Raw genomic sequence first — 14863 nt, 5'->3', positions numbered from 1 at the left:
GCGCCCCCCACGCCCACCCGCCCCTCCACCCGCGTTCCCCACAGGCGGCTCGGTGGCATCCCTGAGCGACTCTGGGCCAGGGCAACTGATGCCTGAAAGCGAAAGTCGGGGGGAACTGGGGATGACATCAGCCCGGTGAGACGGGAGGAGAGGGCCCGGCTCCCTCTGCCCGGCGGCACAGATGAGCGGGGGAGACAAGGACGGTGCTCGCCAGGGAACTGCGCCAATTTATTTATTGGAAAAGAAACTTAACCAAGACAAGGTTCAGGCTAAATAAGACTTACCCCGCCTCTGTATAGCAGGAAGGGACAGCAAAAGAACCCCAGGTTCAAAGACTGAAATCCACTTTTTAATTTCCTGGATCAAAACCCCTCTTCATGTGGACTTGGAGCTGCACGAGCCAAACTCCCATCCCAGGAAACAGGTGGGCGCGGGCACGGCAGCCCCGGCTCTGATGTGTGCGACGCAGCAGCCGGTCCACGCGCTTCGCCATCTTCCCGGGACATGGTGCTGACACCAGTAAATGCCGCAGGAAGTCGCCTGGGAGAGCGCCCCTGGAGCTGTTACGTCAATGGTTTGGAAGGATGCTTAGGAACACCCCCATGGACACTTTCACCTAAAAGTGATTACGGCATTCGGCGCAGGAGAGTCTCAGCCAGCTCTCTGTGTGGCCTCACCCGTGTGCCTGCACCCAGGCCCTGTGACCAGGGGGCAGCCGAGTCCTTAGGCCCATGCGAGGGTGCGGGGGGGGGGTACATCCATCACACAAGTCGGGGGGAAGTGCCCATGTGTATAACGTTTGAAAGCCAGGTTACTGCTCGTGGAGCAGCTCCAAGTGGATTTTGTTGTTGGACCCGCGCCATGGCCTTGAGGATCCATTAGTTTAAATGACCTTCATCAGACTCACTGGATGAAAGCGTAGCTGCAGGTAGTCGGCCAGCCTGACTTCACACGGCTTGTCGCTAACTCCAGATGCAAACCCGGGCTGACCCTGACTCCTGGCTTTCCCCTCCACCTGCTGCCTTCGGAGGGTACCTTCCCCCCCACTGACCACGAGCGAAGCACACAGAGGAGTCGCCCTGGGAAGGCCTTCTCCCCTCTCCTGTTCGAGTCCAGGCTTCAATTAAACCACATGGGCCCATTATCCTCCCGCCCCTCTCTCCTGAGGGTTCACTTCCAGTCCGTAGTGGAGGTTTACTACGGACTTCATTTGAGGTTAACCTTTGAAATGTCCCTGAGCAAGTATAGGAGCCTCTAAAAGTGGACACAGAAACAGAATCCAGGTTAAGCAAGTCTAGTTGGCAGCATAACACCCTTGTACTGCCAGAAGCTCATGGGAACCCATAAAGCTTAGGATGTTAATACTGGTGCCAAGTCCTTGAACAGGTAAAGGGCTCAGCTAGACAGATACAGAATGTTGTCATTTATTTTAAGAACTGATATTAACTTACAAAGCTAATTTGTCAGGGACAATGTTGATTATTTGTGCTGTGGGTAAATTTTTAGAGGAAACATGGTTTTTGTAAAAGACATGATAATCATTCATCTCTTCCCAATGCCCTTTAATCATATGGAATTCTGAACATAAAACTAAATTGTGAAGTTTGTTTCCTAAATGTTTTAAAAGATATATTTTGGTGACTTAAGTATGTTTTATGTTGTTTTTCTATTTTATGTGATCATTTATGTCAAATTTAACAATAAAAATTTACAATAGTTTCTACATCAAATCAATATGGTATTTATAAAAATATGAAGGAATAAAACTTTTTTTTTCTTTTACAGCTATTCACATTATGACATGAACCTTGAATTGGACTAATTTTGCTTTTTTTTAAAAGATATTTTATTGATTTTTTACAGAGAAGAGGGAAGAGGGATAGAGAGTTAGAAACATCAATGAGAGAGAAGCATTGATCAGCTGCCTCCTGCACACCCCCTACTGAGGATGTGCCCGCAACCAAGGTACATGCCCTTGACCGGAATCGAACCTGGGACCTTTCAGTCTGCAGGCCGACGCTCTATCCACTGAGCCAACCCGGTTAGGGCTAATTTTGCTTTTAAAAACGTGTGTTATTCCTCTGGATGAGATTCCCTGGTAATTATAACAATTTCCAGAGTAAGTTAAAGAGATTCTCTTTGCTGATTCTCGCCCAGAAATACTTAGTGTTCCCTCTATTCCCTAACATCGTCCTACATCACTTTCCTCAGATTCCTACAGCCTCCAGGAGAGATGGGGAGGTACCCCCTGGGTCCCCTCTCAACGCGCTGCCCCCCAGCTGCCGGGCATGTGGTCAGCAGGCGCCTCCAGCTGTCAGCTCCTTGGACCTGAACCAGCCCCTGTCCCTGGGCAGTGTCGCCGGAGACTCGGCCAGGTGCCATGTAGCGTCTAGGTTTGGTCTCCCGGGACACAGGCCATGCTCACTGCCGAGGCCCCACGCGGTGGGCCAGGGCCTAGCTAGGCCTGTCTCCTTCATCTTTCCCTGCCAATCTCGCCTCTTCCCTTGCCCTTCACAGGCCTCGGTCCCTAATGAATAAGTACAACAGTCTCACATACCAACATCGCCCCAGAAGGCTGGACTGGAAGCTCCACCCCTTTCATCACAGGCTTGGCTCCCTGGCAACCAGCCCCCATCCTAACAACAAAAGACACCTCTGCCGCTCTGACCTCAGGGAGTTCTCAGGGTCTTAGGAGCCCTGGCAGTGGCAAAAGTCAGACAGGCTTTGTTATTATAAATCACAGTACTGCTGAACACCATGTCTACCTCTCAGGAGAGCTCAGGATTTCATACAGACGTGGCATGGGTGTTATTCGACTCTTCCATCCGCCAGAGGGGCTTTCAAATATCACTGACCAGACTCGCCCGCCTGCTGGAGGAGCGCCGGCAGGCACCAAGCCTGAGCTATTTCGAGAACGCTGAGCTCTGGGCTCCGAAACCGACTTCAGCCGCAGCTCAGAAGGCACATTTGCATATTACTCAGTGAAGTGTGGTTTCCCATTTAGATCAAGTGACTGTTCTAAATTAATTTACTCGGTTTGGATTCCAAGTTTTCTGTGCATGTACAAGTTAGGTGATGGCTGCTGGCATCGGCCTGCTTAGCAGAACTGCATGAAAAGTCAACTGAATCGTAGTCTGTCGGCGTCACTCGATACTAAAAATAGAAAGTCTGTTCATTCCAATAACTGTTCAGTTTTTCTTTCCATGTAATTCATTGACTCAAAGCAAAACTTTCGGAAGTGTATTTTCTTGATCGTGAATTATCTGACATTGTGGGTTCTACTGACAATTTGGTTTAAAGCTCCACGCTGCATGTATTATTTTAAGGTGACAACATGAATATACATTTGGGTGGAAAAGAGCATCAGGGTTAAAAACAACATCCTCACTAAAGTCAGGGATTTGTGGAACCTGCTTGGAAGTAATGGTGGTGTGCAGGCAACTTGTAACTGCGATCAACAAGCTGTGAGAGTCTAGCAACCAAAGCAGAAGCCGTAGTTGTCACAATTTACAAATATTTCTGCAAAGCTGTGGTGACAAATCTGAGGTCGGGTAAGAAAGCCTCTGTGGGCGCCAGCGTGCACGGCCTCCCTTGCTGCCCTCATCAATCGCACATCAGAGAACGCCCAGCCCTAAAAACACTGCTTTGTAAACCAGCCCGTCCCCGCCCCCACCCCCGAGAAGGCTGGACTGTTCTACCAAGCAAAGAAGAAGTCATCAGCACAATGGATACATGTGCCTGCGAAGTTGTTGTGGCGAATGTGATGCTGGAGAAGAAGGCCTGCGGGAGGGTGACAGCAGGTGCCACACCCAGGCCGGCCATTTTGGCATCGGGACTATTTTGAGCTGCAGCCCACTGGGAGAAAGCAGGCACAGGAAAAGCTCTCTCTCCTGCATTGCCTAAAGGCAGGGCATACCTTTGTACGGTGTCCCTCGCCCTCTCTGCCAGGAAGGACAGACGTTAATCCCTGGAGACACCTCTAGACCCCTATCTGCCACGGGGACACCAGAGGCAGATGCCTACATTACAAACGTTCCTAACTGGCCCTCATCTTCCATTAGACTCCCCATATGTTAACTTTCCACAATTCGCTGCCCTAGAAGTTCAAAGTTCTTTCTTTGTTTTGTCACTTCTCCACAAAGGGATTGTTCTTTGATTAAGAAGGTATGCAGGATGGGTATAGAGCAGGTTTACAGTTGTTTTTATGGAAAAATCACACAATAACTGATAAATAATACTATAAGAATAAACTGTGTTTTGTGTACTTACAACTGTAAACCTACTTTTGCCTACCCCTGGATAAGCCCAAGTTCTAACCAGCTCTTTGAGTTACCCATCTCTGGGTTCTCCCACGTGTAATGTGGGCTGCTCTGGTTAGTAAATTTCTGCTTGTTTTGTTTTTGTTAATCTGTCTTCTGTCGGGACTTCAGCAGGAGAACCCAGGAGAGTATAGGAAACAATTTTTTTCTCCCCCCCTACACTGCAATTGTATTAATTATTTTATGAGAATCTTCTAAATTGTTCAAAATCAGTTAGCAATGCTTTAGCAAAATCTTCAATTAATGGAATCCCCCAGCTTCTGAAGCTCTAAGTAAAAGTCACCAGAAAAGGTCATCAAGAAACTGGGTTAATCCTAAAAAGTGAAGGCGGATCTGACTCCATTCAATGATGAGAAGTCAAATGACACACAAAAGTTTCATTCTGAAATCTATAATTTAACTTTTGGAATATTTCAATTCATAGAAAGAATCTTCCAAAGCAAGTTCTATTTTTAATTTGATAAATTTATATTCATACCACAAAATGGAGGAAACTTCTGATTTTGTTGCCTCGAAATGGTGGAAGTTCCAAAATGTGTATACGTAAAAATAACTTCTTTGACGAGGGCTTTGCCTGTTGGAAAATGTTTATCAGAGGAAGTTTCTCTGAGTGAAGCAAAAAACAGCGCTTGGGATAATATTCTGTCAGAAACAGTCATTCGTTTAACTTACAAAGCAGTTAGCGGTGAGAACACTCTCTCAAACCGCTGGCTTCTACCCGCAGAGGGAGGCTCCTCAGTTACAAGTGTCATGATCTATAGAGAAACAGCGAATGCTTTAGTTATATGGCCACTTTAAAGAAGCTCACAGGCAACTGCATTTTTTTAATATAAAGAAAGAAAGGAAGGAAAATACATTTTGAACAAAATTGCTGAGGGGAAGAAACCAGATGTGAAGACTAACAATGACAGCACCATGTGCCGGAGTTTGGCTTTGGGGTCAAGGGTCACGGTCCGGCCCTTTGCTGAGTAACGTGCAAGGAGGAGGTGCGTCCACGGAACAGGTGATGTCAGCACCGCTGGCTGGACGTACAGAACAGCGGGTGGGCCAACTGGCGCGTGCCCTGCCTCATTACCTACACGGAAGTTATTCTCTGTTTACTTTTCACGCTGTCTTGGCCAAGCAACAGAGTCACTGGAAGTGAGTTTGGGCTCCTGCTGCAGAGCAACGGCACACTGAGGAGGCACCGGGAGGGGCTGCCGGGTCCCCTGGCCCTACCCAGCCCTTTCCCACCACACCCTCGACTGCTGGGGGGCACAGCTGGCATCTGCCCTCCCTGCGTCCCATGAACAGCGCTCTTCACAGCCCGGGGCACCTGCGACACCTCCTGAGTCACATCAGCTCAACATACACCTGCTGAGTGAACAGGTGGTTGGCTTTTTTTGTTGTTGTAATCCTCACCTGGGATTACCTCAAATGGGATATTTTTCCTATTGATTTTTAGAGAAAGTAGAAGGGGGTTAAAGTAGAAGGGGGAGAGAGGGAAGGAGGGAGGGAGGGAGGGGGAGAGGGGGGAGAGAGAGAGAGAGAGAGAGAGAGAGAGAGAGAGAGAGAGAGAGAAACATCAATGGGAGAGAGACACCGCGATTGGTTGCCTCCCGAATGCATCCTGGGTCAGGGGATCGAGCCTGCAACCCAAGTATGTGCCCTTGACAGGGAATCAACCCCAAGGCCCTGCTGTGCATGGGCCGATGCTCTAACCACTGATCTATACTGGTCAGGGCAGATTGGTTGACTGTTTAAGGTATCTCTGATGACAGAGGTGCTAAAGGTCACAGACGCTGTGTAAAGCGGATGCTGGTGCCCGTGCAGTACCTCTGCAGATGAACGTCTGGGTGTTAGGGCGTGAGCACTACCACGGCCGCACAGTAGGTAGCTCCTAGTGCGGGATGATCTGGGCCTGGACCCGGAATCACTCGGATGTCATTCCCGCTGCACGTCAGCAACAGGGTCTGAGGCTGTGTTTTTCTGACGCAGAATTTGCCAAATTAATAAGAAACAGAATCAACACACCATGAGCCTTGCTTCAGTGAATAATTTGCTTGCATTTGGGTTCCTGAGACTATTGCTGATTTGGCTGCAAACAGCTCTGTGAGTTTTGGAAGCCACGAAGAACAAATCTGTAAATACTTGATTCTGAATGTCACGGAAATAATTGCTACACATGCGACGTCTTCAGAGAGCCACGTAGATCACACCATTGCCCACCGCTACCAAAAGTCCCAGCACTTTGCAATCTGAGGACCTGAACCAGTGCAAACACACTTTGCAATGAAAATAACGTCCTCTCCTCACCAAGTTGATCATCAATTGCTAATTACAAGGATTGAGTTGCAATTAGAAACAAATGCACATGTCACTTACAATATTATTCAAAGTAAAATGAGCTACTTAAAGGCTTTTGAATAAAATAAAGGAAATAATGAAGGCTTTGTGGGCATTCACTTCCATTGAAAATAGGCCATAAAAATAAGGCTTCCCTGTCACCAGCCCTGGCGAGGGCCACTTAGGGGCTTTAGAAATATAGCTGCTTCTTAACATCCACCATCAGAAAATGAACCGCTAAGACCCAGGCGGGGACATGTACAAGGCTGACCTTAACGCAGGGGTTCTCAATCTGTGGGTCGCGACCCCTTTGGCGGTCGAACGACCCTTTCACAGGGGTCGCCTAAGACCATCCTGCATAGCAGATATTTACATGACGATTCATCACAGTAGCAACATTACAGTTATGAAGTAGCAACGAAAATAATTTTATGGTTGGGTCACAACATGAGGACCTGTATTTAAAGGGCCAGAAGGTTGAGAACCACTGCCCTAATGGCTGCAGAACTGGTCCGGGTGGATTTCTGGGAACCTGCAGCCATTGCTGAAGGAAGAGGTGAGCATGTGAACTTCATGCCGGGGCACCTGCAACGTCTCCAGGAAGCCCGGGGTGCAGCTGCTCACACCTGAAATCTCTGGGTGGACTCTGGGGAAATGAACGTCACCACTGGCACGGGATCACATTTCAGAGCATCAGTGTTGATAAAACAGTCCTTCTCTTTGCATAAGTTACTGACCCTCAACAATACAGCTGAAGGATCTGGACCCTATGAGTTGGCCGCAGAAATTTAATTCTCCTCCTTATTCCTAATATCGCCTTAACCTCCTCCTTATTAGTAATATTGCCTTAAGGCTTGTTGATTGCTGATAAATTTATCTTATTCAGTTTTGGAAAATTCCATTAAATTCAGGAGGGTTTTTTAAGGAGAGAATGTTCTATCCTATCTAATAAAGAGGGAATATGCTAATTGACCTTCACACCATCGCAAAAGATGGCAGTGCCCACAGCCAATAAGGAGGGAATATGCTAATTGACTGCCCCATCCTCTAAGATGGCAGCGCCCACACCCACTAAGGAGGAACTACGCTAATTGTCTGTCGTGCCCTCAAAGATGGTCGTGCCCACAGCCACAAGATGGCCAGCAGGGGAGGAATGTTGTGGGCAATCAGGCCAGCAGGGGAGGACAGTTGGAGGGGACCAGGCCTGCAGAGAGGGCAGTTAAGGGCGACCAGGCCAGCAGGGGAGCAGTTAGGTTTCGATCAGGCTGGCAGGGGAGTGGTTAGGGGGTGATCAGGCTGGCAGGCAGGCGAGCGGTTGGGAGCCAGCAGTCCCAGATTGTGAGAGGGGTGTCCGACTGCCAGTTTAGGCCCGATCCCTGTGGGCCTCTAGTATAAAAATAATTCTGCATTGCATGAAGCAGAATTTCTTTAATTCAGGTCAGAAACACTAATTTAAATCCTCTGCTGCAGAGACATGAGTGGGACTGCGGCCTTGGTCATGTCTGTGCCCCGTCAGCCTGGCCTGGCCTTACAGGCAGCCCGTAGCTGGCAGAGCACATGGACAGGCCGGGCTCTGTGATTCTCGGCTCTCTCTGCTGTGAACTGTTCTTGTGTCTCACTTCCCGATAGTGTTTTCCTTTCACACACTGAAGGGAATTTTCGCCAACATCTGGAAATGCATGGCACATCTATCTTCTACATGTTTTCGCATGTTAACCAGCACGGGGCGTGGTCTGGACAGCAGGAGCCCCGAAAACCTCCTCTGTTACTCCTGTACCTGCTAGCAGACGGGACCCATAACCAAGTGTGTTCTCAAATGACAGGATCGCTTTAAAGCTGTGACCGAGCGCGGCTCCCACCTTTAGAGCCAGTCAGAGCCTTGCCGATTTCCTACTTCAGTTTCCTGGATTTTATGATGAACCCGGAGGCCAATTTCTATGACTGTGCCTTTATATTCGAAACACATGAAAGGATTTAGACTTCAGCCTTACTTCATTTAATATGTACATTTTTTAAAAAGCACTGGAAATAGTCTAAATTACTAGCAATGGGGAAAGGAGTAAATAGAGTATTCCCATGTGATGGAATCTTAGATGCTTATTAAAATCACACGCCTTGTTTTCATAAAATATTTCATGGCAGGGAAAATTTATCACGATACAATGTTAAATGGAAAAGGCGGATACAAAACTATATATAACATGATTGCATACAGCAGGCATGTACACATTCACACACACACACCCCATATGTACATGTAAATATCTAGGCTTCTCAAGATACTGGAAAGAATTAAACTAAAATCTTACTAACCATAAGGGTAAATTTTTCTAACATTTAAGAAATTTTATTGTGAGTGAATTATTTCTAAATTAAAACATAAAGCATTAGCAGGGAAAAAAACCCCCACAATTAGCAAAGCACAATGTAGAGCAGTGGTTCTTAACCTTGGCTTAACAAAGAAACAGAATTTCCAGAGGATGAGGCCCAGAAATCAGGATTTTAAAAAGATTCCCAGGTGATTCTAATGTGCAGCCAAGGTTGAGAACCACTGATGTAGAGTATTGGGGTGTGCTCATGCAGGGATTTATGACATCCCTGCACATGGGTCCACGACAACATCCTATGCATGAGTCCATGACAACATCCCTACACATGAATCCATGACAACATCCTATGCATGAGTCCATGACAACATCCTATGCATGAATCCATGACAACATCCCTACACATGAATCCATGACAACATACTATGCATGAGTCCATAACAACATCCTATGCATGAATCCATGACAACTTTTTTTTTATGACAACATCCCTATCATGAGTCCATGACAACATCCTATGCATGAGTCCATGACAACATCCCTACACATGAATCCATGACAACATCCTATGCATGAGTCCATGACAACCTCCTCTGCATGAACCCATGACAACATCTCTATGCCTGAGTCCGTTTTGAGATAGCAGTCATCTCACTTATATCCTAGGATCCTACTTGACTACTGAGCAAGCTGCAAATGCAAGGATTTGGCATTGTGCAGTCTTTTCCATTAAAATATACCCAAGCGAGGCGGACAGTGCCAAAGTCAAGCAGACTCTCCTCAGGAGAGAGACTCCCCGGGAAGGCCGTGCTGTTGGGAAAGCGAGGTGCGTGTGACAGTGTTTCCAGTCCTCACCTGATGTCGGTGCACGTGATGCAGGTGATGCCCCGGCTGTTGGTTGTGATCAGGTTCAAAGCTACTGATGTTTCTTTGTCAGAGGTCGGGTGCGCTGAACATTTAAAGAAAAATTCCTGCAAGACAGAGAAATACGATCAAAGACATGGCAGGCAGCCGGCGCTTCCCCGTCTAAACATTTCCAAGGATACGACCTCAGTAAACACAGTACAATTTCTTAAATGCTAGAAAATCGGGGCAGGAGAAGGGCTCTCTCATTAGGTCTGAGTTAGAAATAAATCAGCATCAGATCTCTCGAGGGGAACGAGTGACCCTGGGCAGCAGTAGGGACGCCCTTTGAAGAGGGTCCAGGAATCTGCTAGCTTTTCCTTCTTGTGCTCTTTGTGCCACGGAGCTGGGGACTGTGTGTCCCATGGAGCAACGCCCCTCACTGACAAGTGAGTCTCAGACACGAACTCCACGTGGACGCAGGAGGAAGCCTGAAATAGCGTCTCGTGACGAGGGAAGGGATACCCAGAGCAGTGAACTGACTGGCCCAAAGCCACACAATCACAGGTGAAGCCCGGGCGCGACCCAGCTGCCTACACCATTGGTGGGTGAGCAGCAAGAGTGAAGGACAGAGGAAGGACCCTACTCTCAGAAGGCAGGCACGCCTATGGCGACCCACAGGGGAGCAGAGCGTGCCTCTCCCAGCTCATGCGGAGCCCCACACCTTTCCTGCTCTCCAGCACCCCAGAATCCCGGGGGGACCGGCTCCACCCCCATGCGGCAGCTGGGATGTTGGAACCTGCACCTCTCGCCTTGTTAATTCATTTGCCTACTCTTGTTCTGCCCCTGAGCCCAGGTGCTCTCCTGGGGCAGCAGGCAAGCCAAACTGGTTGGGGGCGTTTCTTCTGTAATGTGGAATGCTACCCTTTCTTAAAAATATGTTGTTATTGATTTTAGAGAGAAGAAGGGAGAGGAAGAGATAGAAACATCAATGATGAGAGAGAAACATTGATGGGCTGCCTCCAGCATGCCCCCTCCTGGGGATAAAGCCCAAAACCCAGGCATGTGCCCTCACTGGGAATAGAACCGGTGACCTCTATGTTCATGAGCCAATGCTCAACCGATTGAGCAGCACCAGCCAGGCAAATGCTACCCTTTCCACTCATCCTTTAAATGCGGCAGATCCCTCAAGGGCATTGAGAGAGAGGGTTAGAGCAACGCCTGACCCCCAAAAGGCTCAGCATGGAGGGCGCGACCGACCCTGTGCAAGGGGGCTGGCGGCCACTGCTTTTTGTCAACATGAAGAAGATCCTCCCTCACAGCACAGAGTAATTCCTGCGGAACAGCCGAGCTGCGGGCGTCGGGACAGTGCTTCACACACAGATGACAGACAGGCGCACTTATGTTTTCTCTGAGCTTGCAGAACCCATGGCAGACACCCCACCAGCAAATCACCAAGTGCTCGGCCAGCAGACAAAACCAAGCAGACAACTGCCCGTGTCCTTTCTGGGGGCGCGGGAGTGCTCACCAATCATGGTGGGAGAGGTACAAATCTGCGGAAGCTCCATCATTCACATGATGCGATAAAACCAAACTGGAAATTACTAGCCCTGTCTATGAAATACGTCTCCCTCTCTCTTTCTCTCTCTCTCTCTCCCTCCCTCCCCCTCCCTCCCACTCTCTCTAAAAGAAAAAAAAAATCAATGGAACAATATCCTCCAGGGAAGATGAACAACAGCAGCAAAATAAAAATCCAGGAATAATGATACAGGTTTGGATACAAAACGACTCCGAACTCGTTGGATCGCACAATACTAGCAGACGTTGCTCATTGAGCAACGCCAGTGGGAAAATTGGGTTAGAGTAGACCTAAAACAGATCAAACCTCAGCAGTAAATGAGTCTGTGATGCTCAATGGTAAGTTTGTTTTCTCTTAATAAGGTGTTAATACAGCCTCGCGGCTGCGGGCCGAGCTCAGCAGTGTCACTCCCAAGATGCAGAGCCGTGGTTTGCAGGCGGTCACTTGCTGCCCATCCACCACGGCCACCGCCAAGGTCACCAGGAGGACCACCATCTGCTAGGCCCTCTGTTGGTTCACAACAAATAAATGCATTGTGTACATGTAAACACACACACACACACACACACACACACACACACACAGGCGTGCACACATGCACCAGCCTGAAGCCATTCTCAGCAGGAGAGAGTGAGTCTTGGATGTTACTGCAGCGAGCACACGGCCTCCAATTGCACCACAGGGTCAGGTCTAACAGCATCGCCGTTCACATCAATTCAGCTGCTGCTACACTGCAAAAGCATTTTTTAAAATTTTACTTCATCACCCAATTTAAAAGCATAAACCTTTTCTGATCCCTAGGCCAATGTAATAGGCAATAAAAATTAAAATGAAATTCTCAAATCCAAAAGATGCTGAAAACACAGTTTTAATTCTTTTCTCTAAATGTGGTGTAACATTTCATTTATGGCAAAAACTGACAGCGACTTATGACATTGTTCCTAGTCTATATTTATCCAACTTGGTGTGACTAGTCAGGCTTCTCCCTGCAAAGTTACTATATACATATTTTTAAAATGACAGGGCATAGACACTCCTGGAGATATTTCAGAGCTCAAATATAAAAACTGCATAACCTTTTTAAGATCTAAAAATATCTAAGTCTAAAAACCTTTCGGCCCCAGGGAAGTACACGCCAATGCTGTTTGGGGCTGTAGCTTCCCCCAACCACAACGTGGCAGCAGCTGCGTGTGTGACGTCACTGGCCGAGGCCGTGGAGGCGTGTCCTGGCTCTGGGTCTGTAGCCCAGCCAGACGGGCAGACAGCAGCCGGGGTCCACACTGCTCGTCACTCCCTCAGAGTAGAGGCTGCCTGCCTCAGGATGCGTGGGCCCGAGAGGACACGCGGGCGTCCGCGGCGTGTGCCGGTTGCACGCGTGGGCAGAGCTCTCCAGTGTCCGTTCTCACACGAAGGAAATAGGAGGTTAAAGCGTTCACGTTGTGCCCTCCCACCAATGACCAGAGCTGACCTCTGGGACAGCACACAGATAGTGGTCTGTCCGCTGGTGATAACCTGCAAGAAACGGCTACGCCAATGCTGTTTGGGGCTGTAGCTTCCCCCAACCACAACGTGGCAGCAGCTGCGTGTGTGACGTCACTGGCCGAGGCCGTGGCGGCGTGTCCTGGCTCTGGGTCTGTAGCCCAGCCAGACGGGCAGACAGCAGCCGGGGTCCACACTGCTCGTCACTCCCTCAGAGTAGAGGCTGCCTGCCTCAGGATGCGTGGGCCCGAGAGGACACGCGGGCTCTCTGGGTGCGGGCCTTGCTCGGGGACAGATGGACAGATGGACGACGGATGCTTTGGGCCCGGCCACCTGCATCCGGGCTGGGCTTCTCTCCTGGCTTTGGCTCTGCAGCTTCCTCCATGTCACTGCTGCCGCTGTTCCTGGTGCTGAATCTACCAGGACGGAGTGCCCCACCCAGAGTGACACTGTCCCTACTGTCCCTGCGCCCACAGCCGGAGGCTGAGGAACGTGTGGGACAGCAGAGTGCACACCTGAGCTGGGAAGGGCAGGAGAAGCGCCCGCCCATCGCAGTAACGCACACGCTGATAACATGGCTGTATTTGGCTACAAGCACAGAGAAATACTGCGCAATCACAAAATCCGAGCTTTAAAACATTTCAAATGACTTTAGACTTGTAATCTAAACTTTTCCCCTCAAAAGTCCTCGTGTCATTAGCAAGTAGAATTTAAAGCTTCTTTTTAGTTGTTCTGTTACTGCGGGCAGCACGGGCCGCCATACACCCTCCTCTCGGACGACACTGGGCAAAGGAGCGCTGTCCACACTTTAATAGTGTCCACGACTCTCTACGTTTATCTTGCTGCCTCATTAGAAAAGGAAGAAGATAACGTGTAATTTGTAAACTTACCTACAAACTCGACAAAACTAAGGTGAATAAAACTAGTGAATAAATGTTAGTCTGTTTCATTGAGACAGTTTTAGAGCAGTTTAGGTTCACACAGCACACACTCCTTTTAAATCAAGTTTTCAAACCAAGGCGAACAGGCGCAGCAAGCGCAGTGAAGGCTACGGGCCTGGGGGACGCATTTAGGAGGTGGTTTTAAAGGAGAGAAAGTCATGGGGGACAAAGACCCCATGGCGGCAGCAGCGGCAGTGGCCGGGCCAGATCCGAAAGGATGCCACCGCTCCCACAGTGACGGCTCATCTGAACGGGAAGGGCAGCCGCGGATGACTTTAAGCAGGTGCCCCGGGCGAGCTTACAGGCCGTGCCCACAGCTGGGTGACCTTACGGGCTGTGCCCACAGCCGGGCAACCTTACAGGCCGTGCCCACAGCTGGATGAGCTTATAGGTTGTGCCCACAGCCGGACGAGGTTACTGGTCATGCCACCAGTGCCTAGTGAGAGAGAGAAGCACACAGAAAGGGAACACCCTGCCATCCCTGTCCCTCTGGGACCAGAGGCCTCCTGGCACTGCACCCGGCATGGGCACTGCCATAAAGACTCCCCGAGTCTATGCGAGCACCCCCAGGCTGGTTACGTGACTGTCAGTAGGTGACTCTCCTTCAGACCACATTTATTTCCTTTCTGGCTGTTTTGCCTACTGTGGTTGATGGATCAAAAATAACATTACAACTACTAATGGTGCCCTAAACTTACTAAATTTTATTTTTGTCTTTAATTTCTTTTTCTCTCTGACTTAAAGCTCCTCCTACTATTCAAATGTGGAGGTACTTGGTGTGAGTAACATTCAGTTAATTCTGTAAAGGACGCGATCTTAGAGAGGAAGGCTGTCACTCTGCTGTGACCTTAGGAACGCGGCACTGATGCTATTCCTACTCCCATGCTCTGTGCGCACGCAGCTAGCACAGCCCCCGGCGCTAGGCGGGGTGTGGAGGGAACCACAGGAGCGAGAAGCAACCTCTCAGCATGCCTTTGGCCCAGGATCTCATGGGGCAGGTATTAGCCCAGAGGAGATGCCTGTGGTTAGGCTATGACGTTTGCGGGGGGG

General features: G+C 49.1%; 1 protein-coding gene across 1 annotated transcript in view; it reads right to left on the bottom strand.

The window, feature by feature from the left end:
- Positions 1-14863, bottom strand: part of PARK2 (parkin RBR E3 ubiquitin protein ligase) — a 445454-nt gene that overhangs the window by 225477 nt on the left and 205114 nt on the right. The window contains exon 6 of the mRNA XM_014539771.1: positions 9827-9942. Within this exon, the coding sequence (XP_014395257.1) occupies positions 9827-9942 (116 nt within the window). The remainder of the gene's footprint in view (positions 1-9826; positions 9943-14863) is intronic.

This window comes from Myotis brandtii, unplaced genomic scaffold (assembly GCF_000412655.1).
Source record: "Myotis brandtii unplaced genomic scaffold, ASM41265v1 scaffold229, whole genome shotgun sequence".
In the NCBI taxonomy this organism is placed as follows: Eukaryota; Metazoa; Chordata; class Mammalia; order Chiroptera; family Vespertilionidae; genus Myotis; species Myotis brandtii.
Note: the sequence above shows the minus strand (reverse complement) of the source record. Positions and strands in the feature narration are given on the sequence as shown.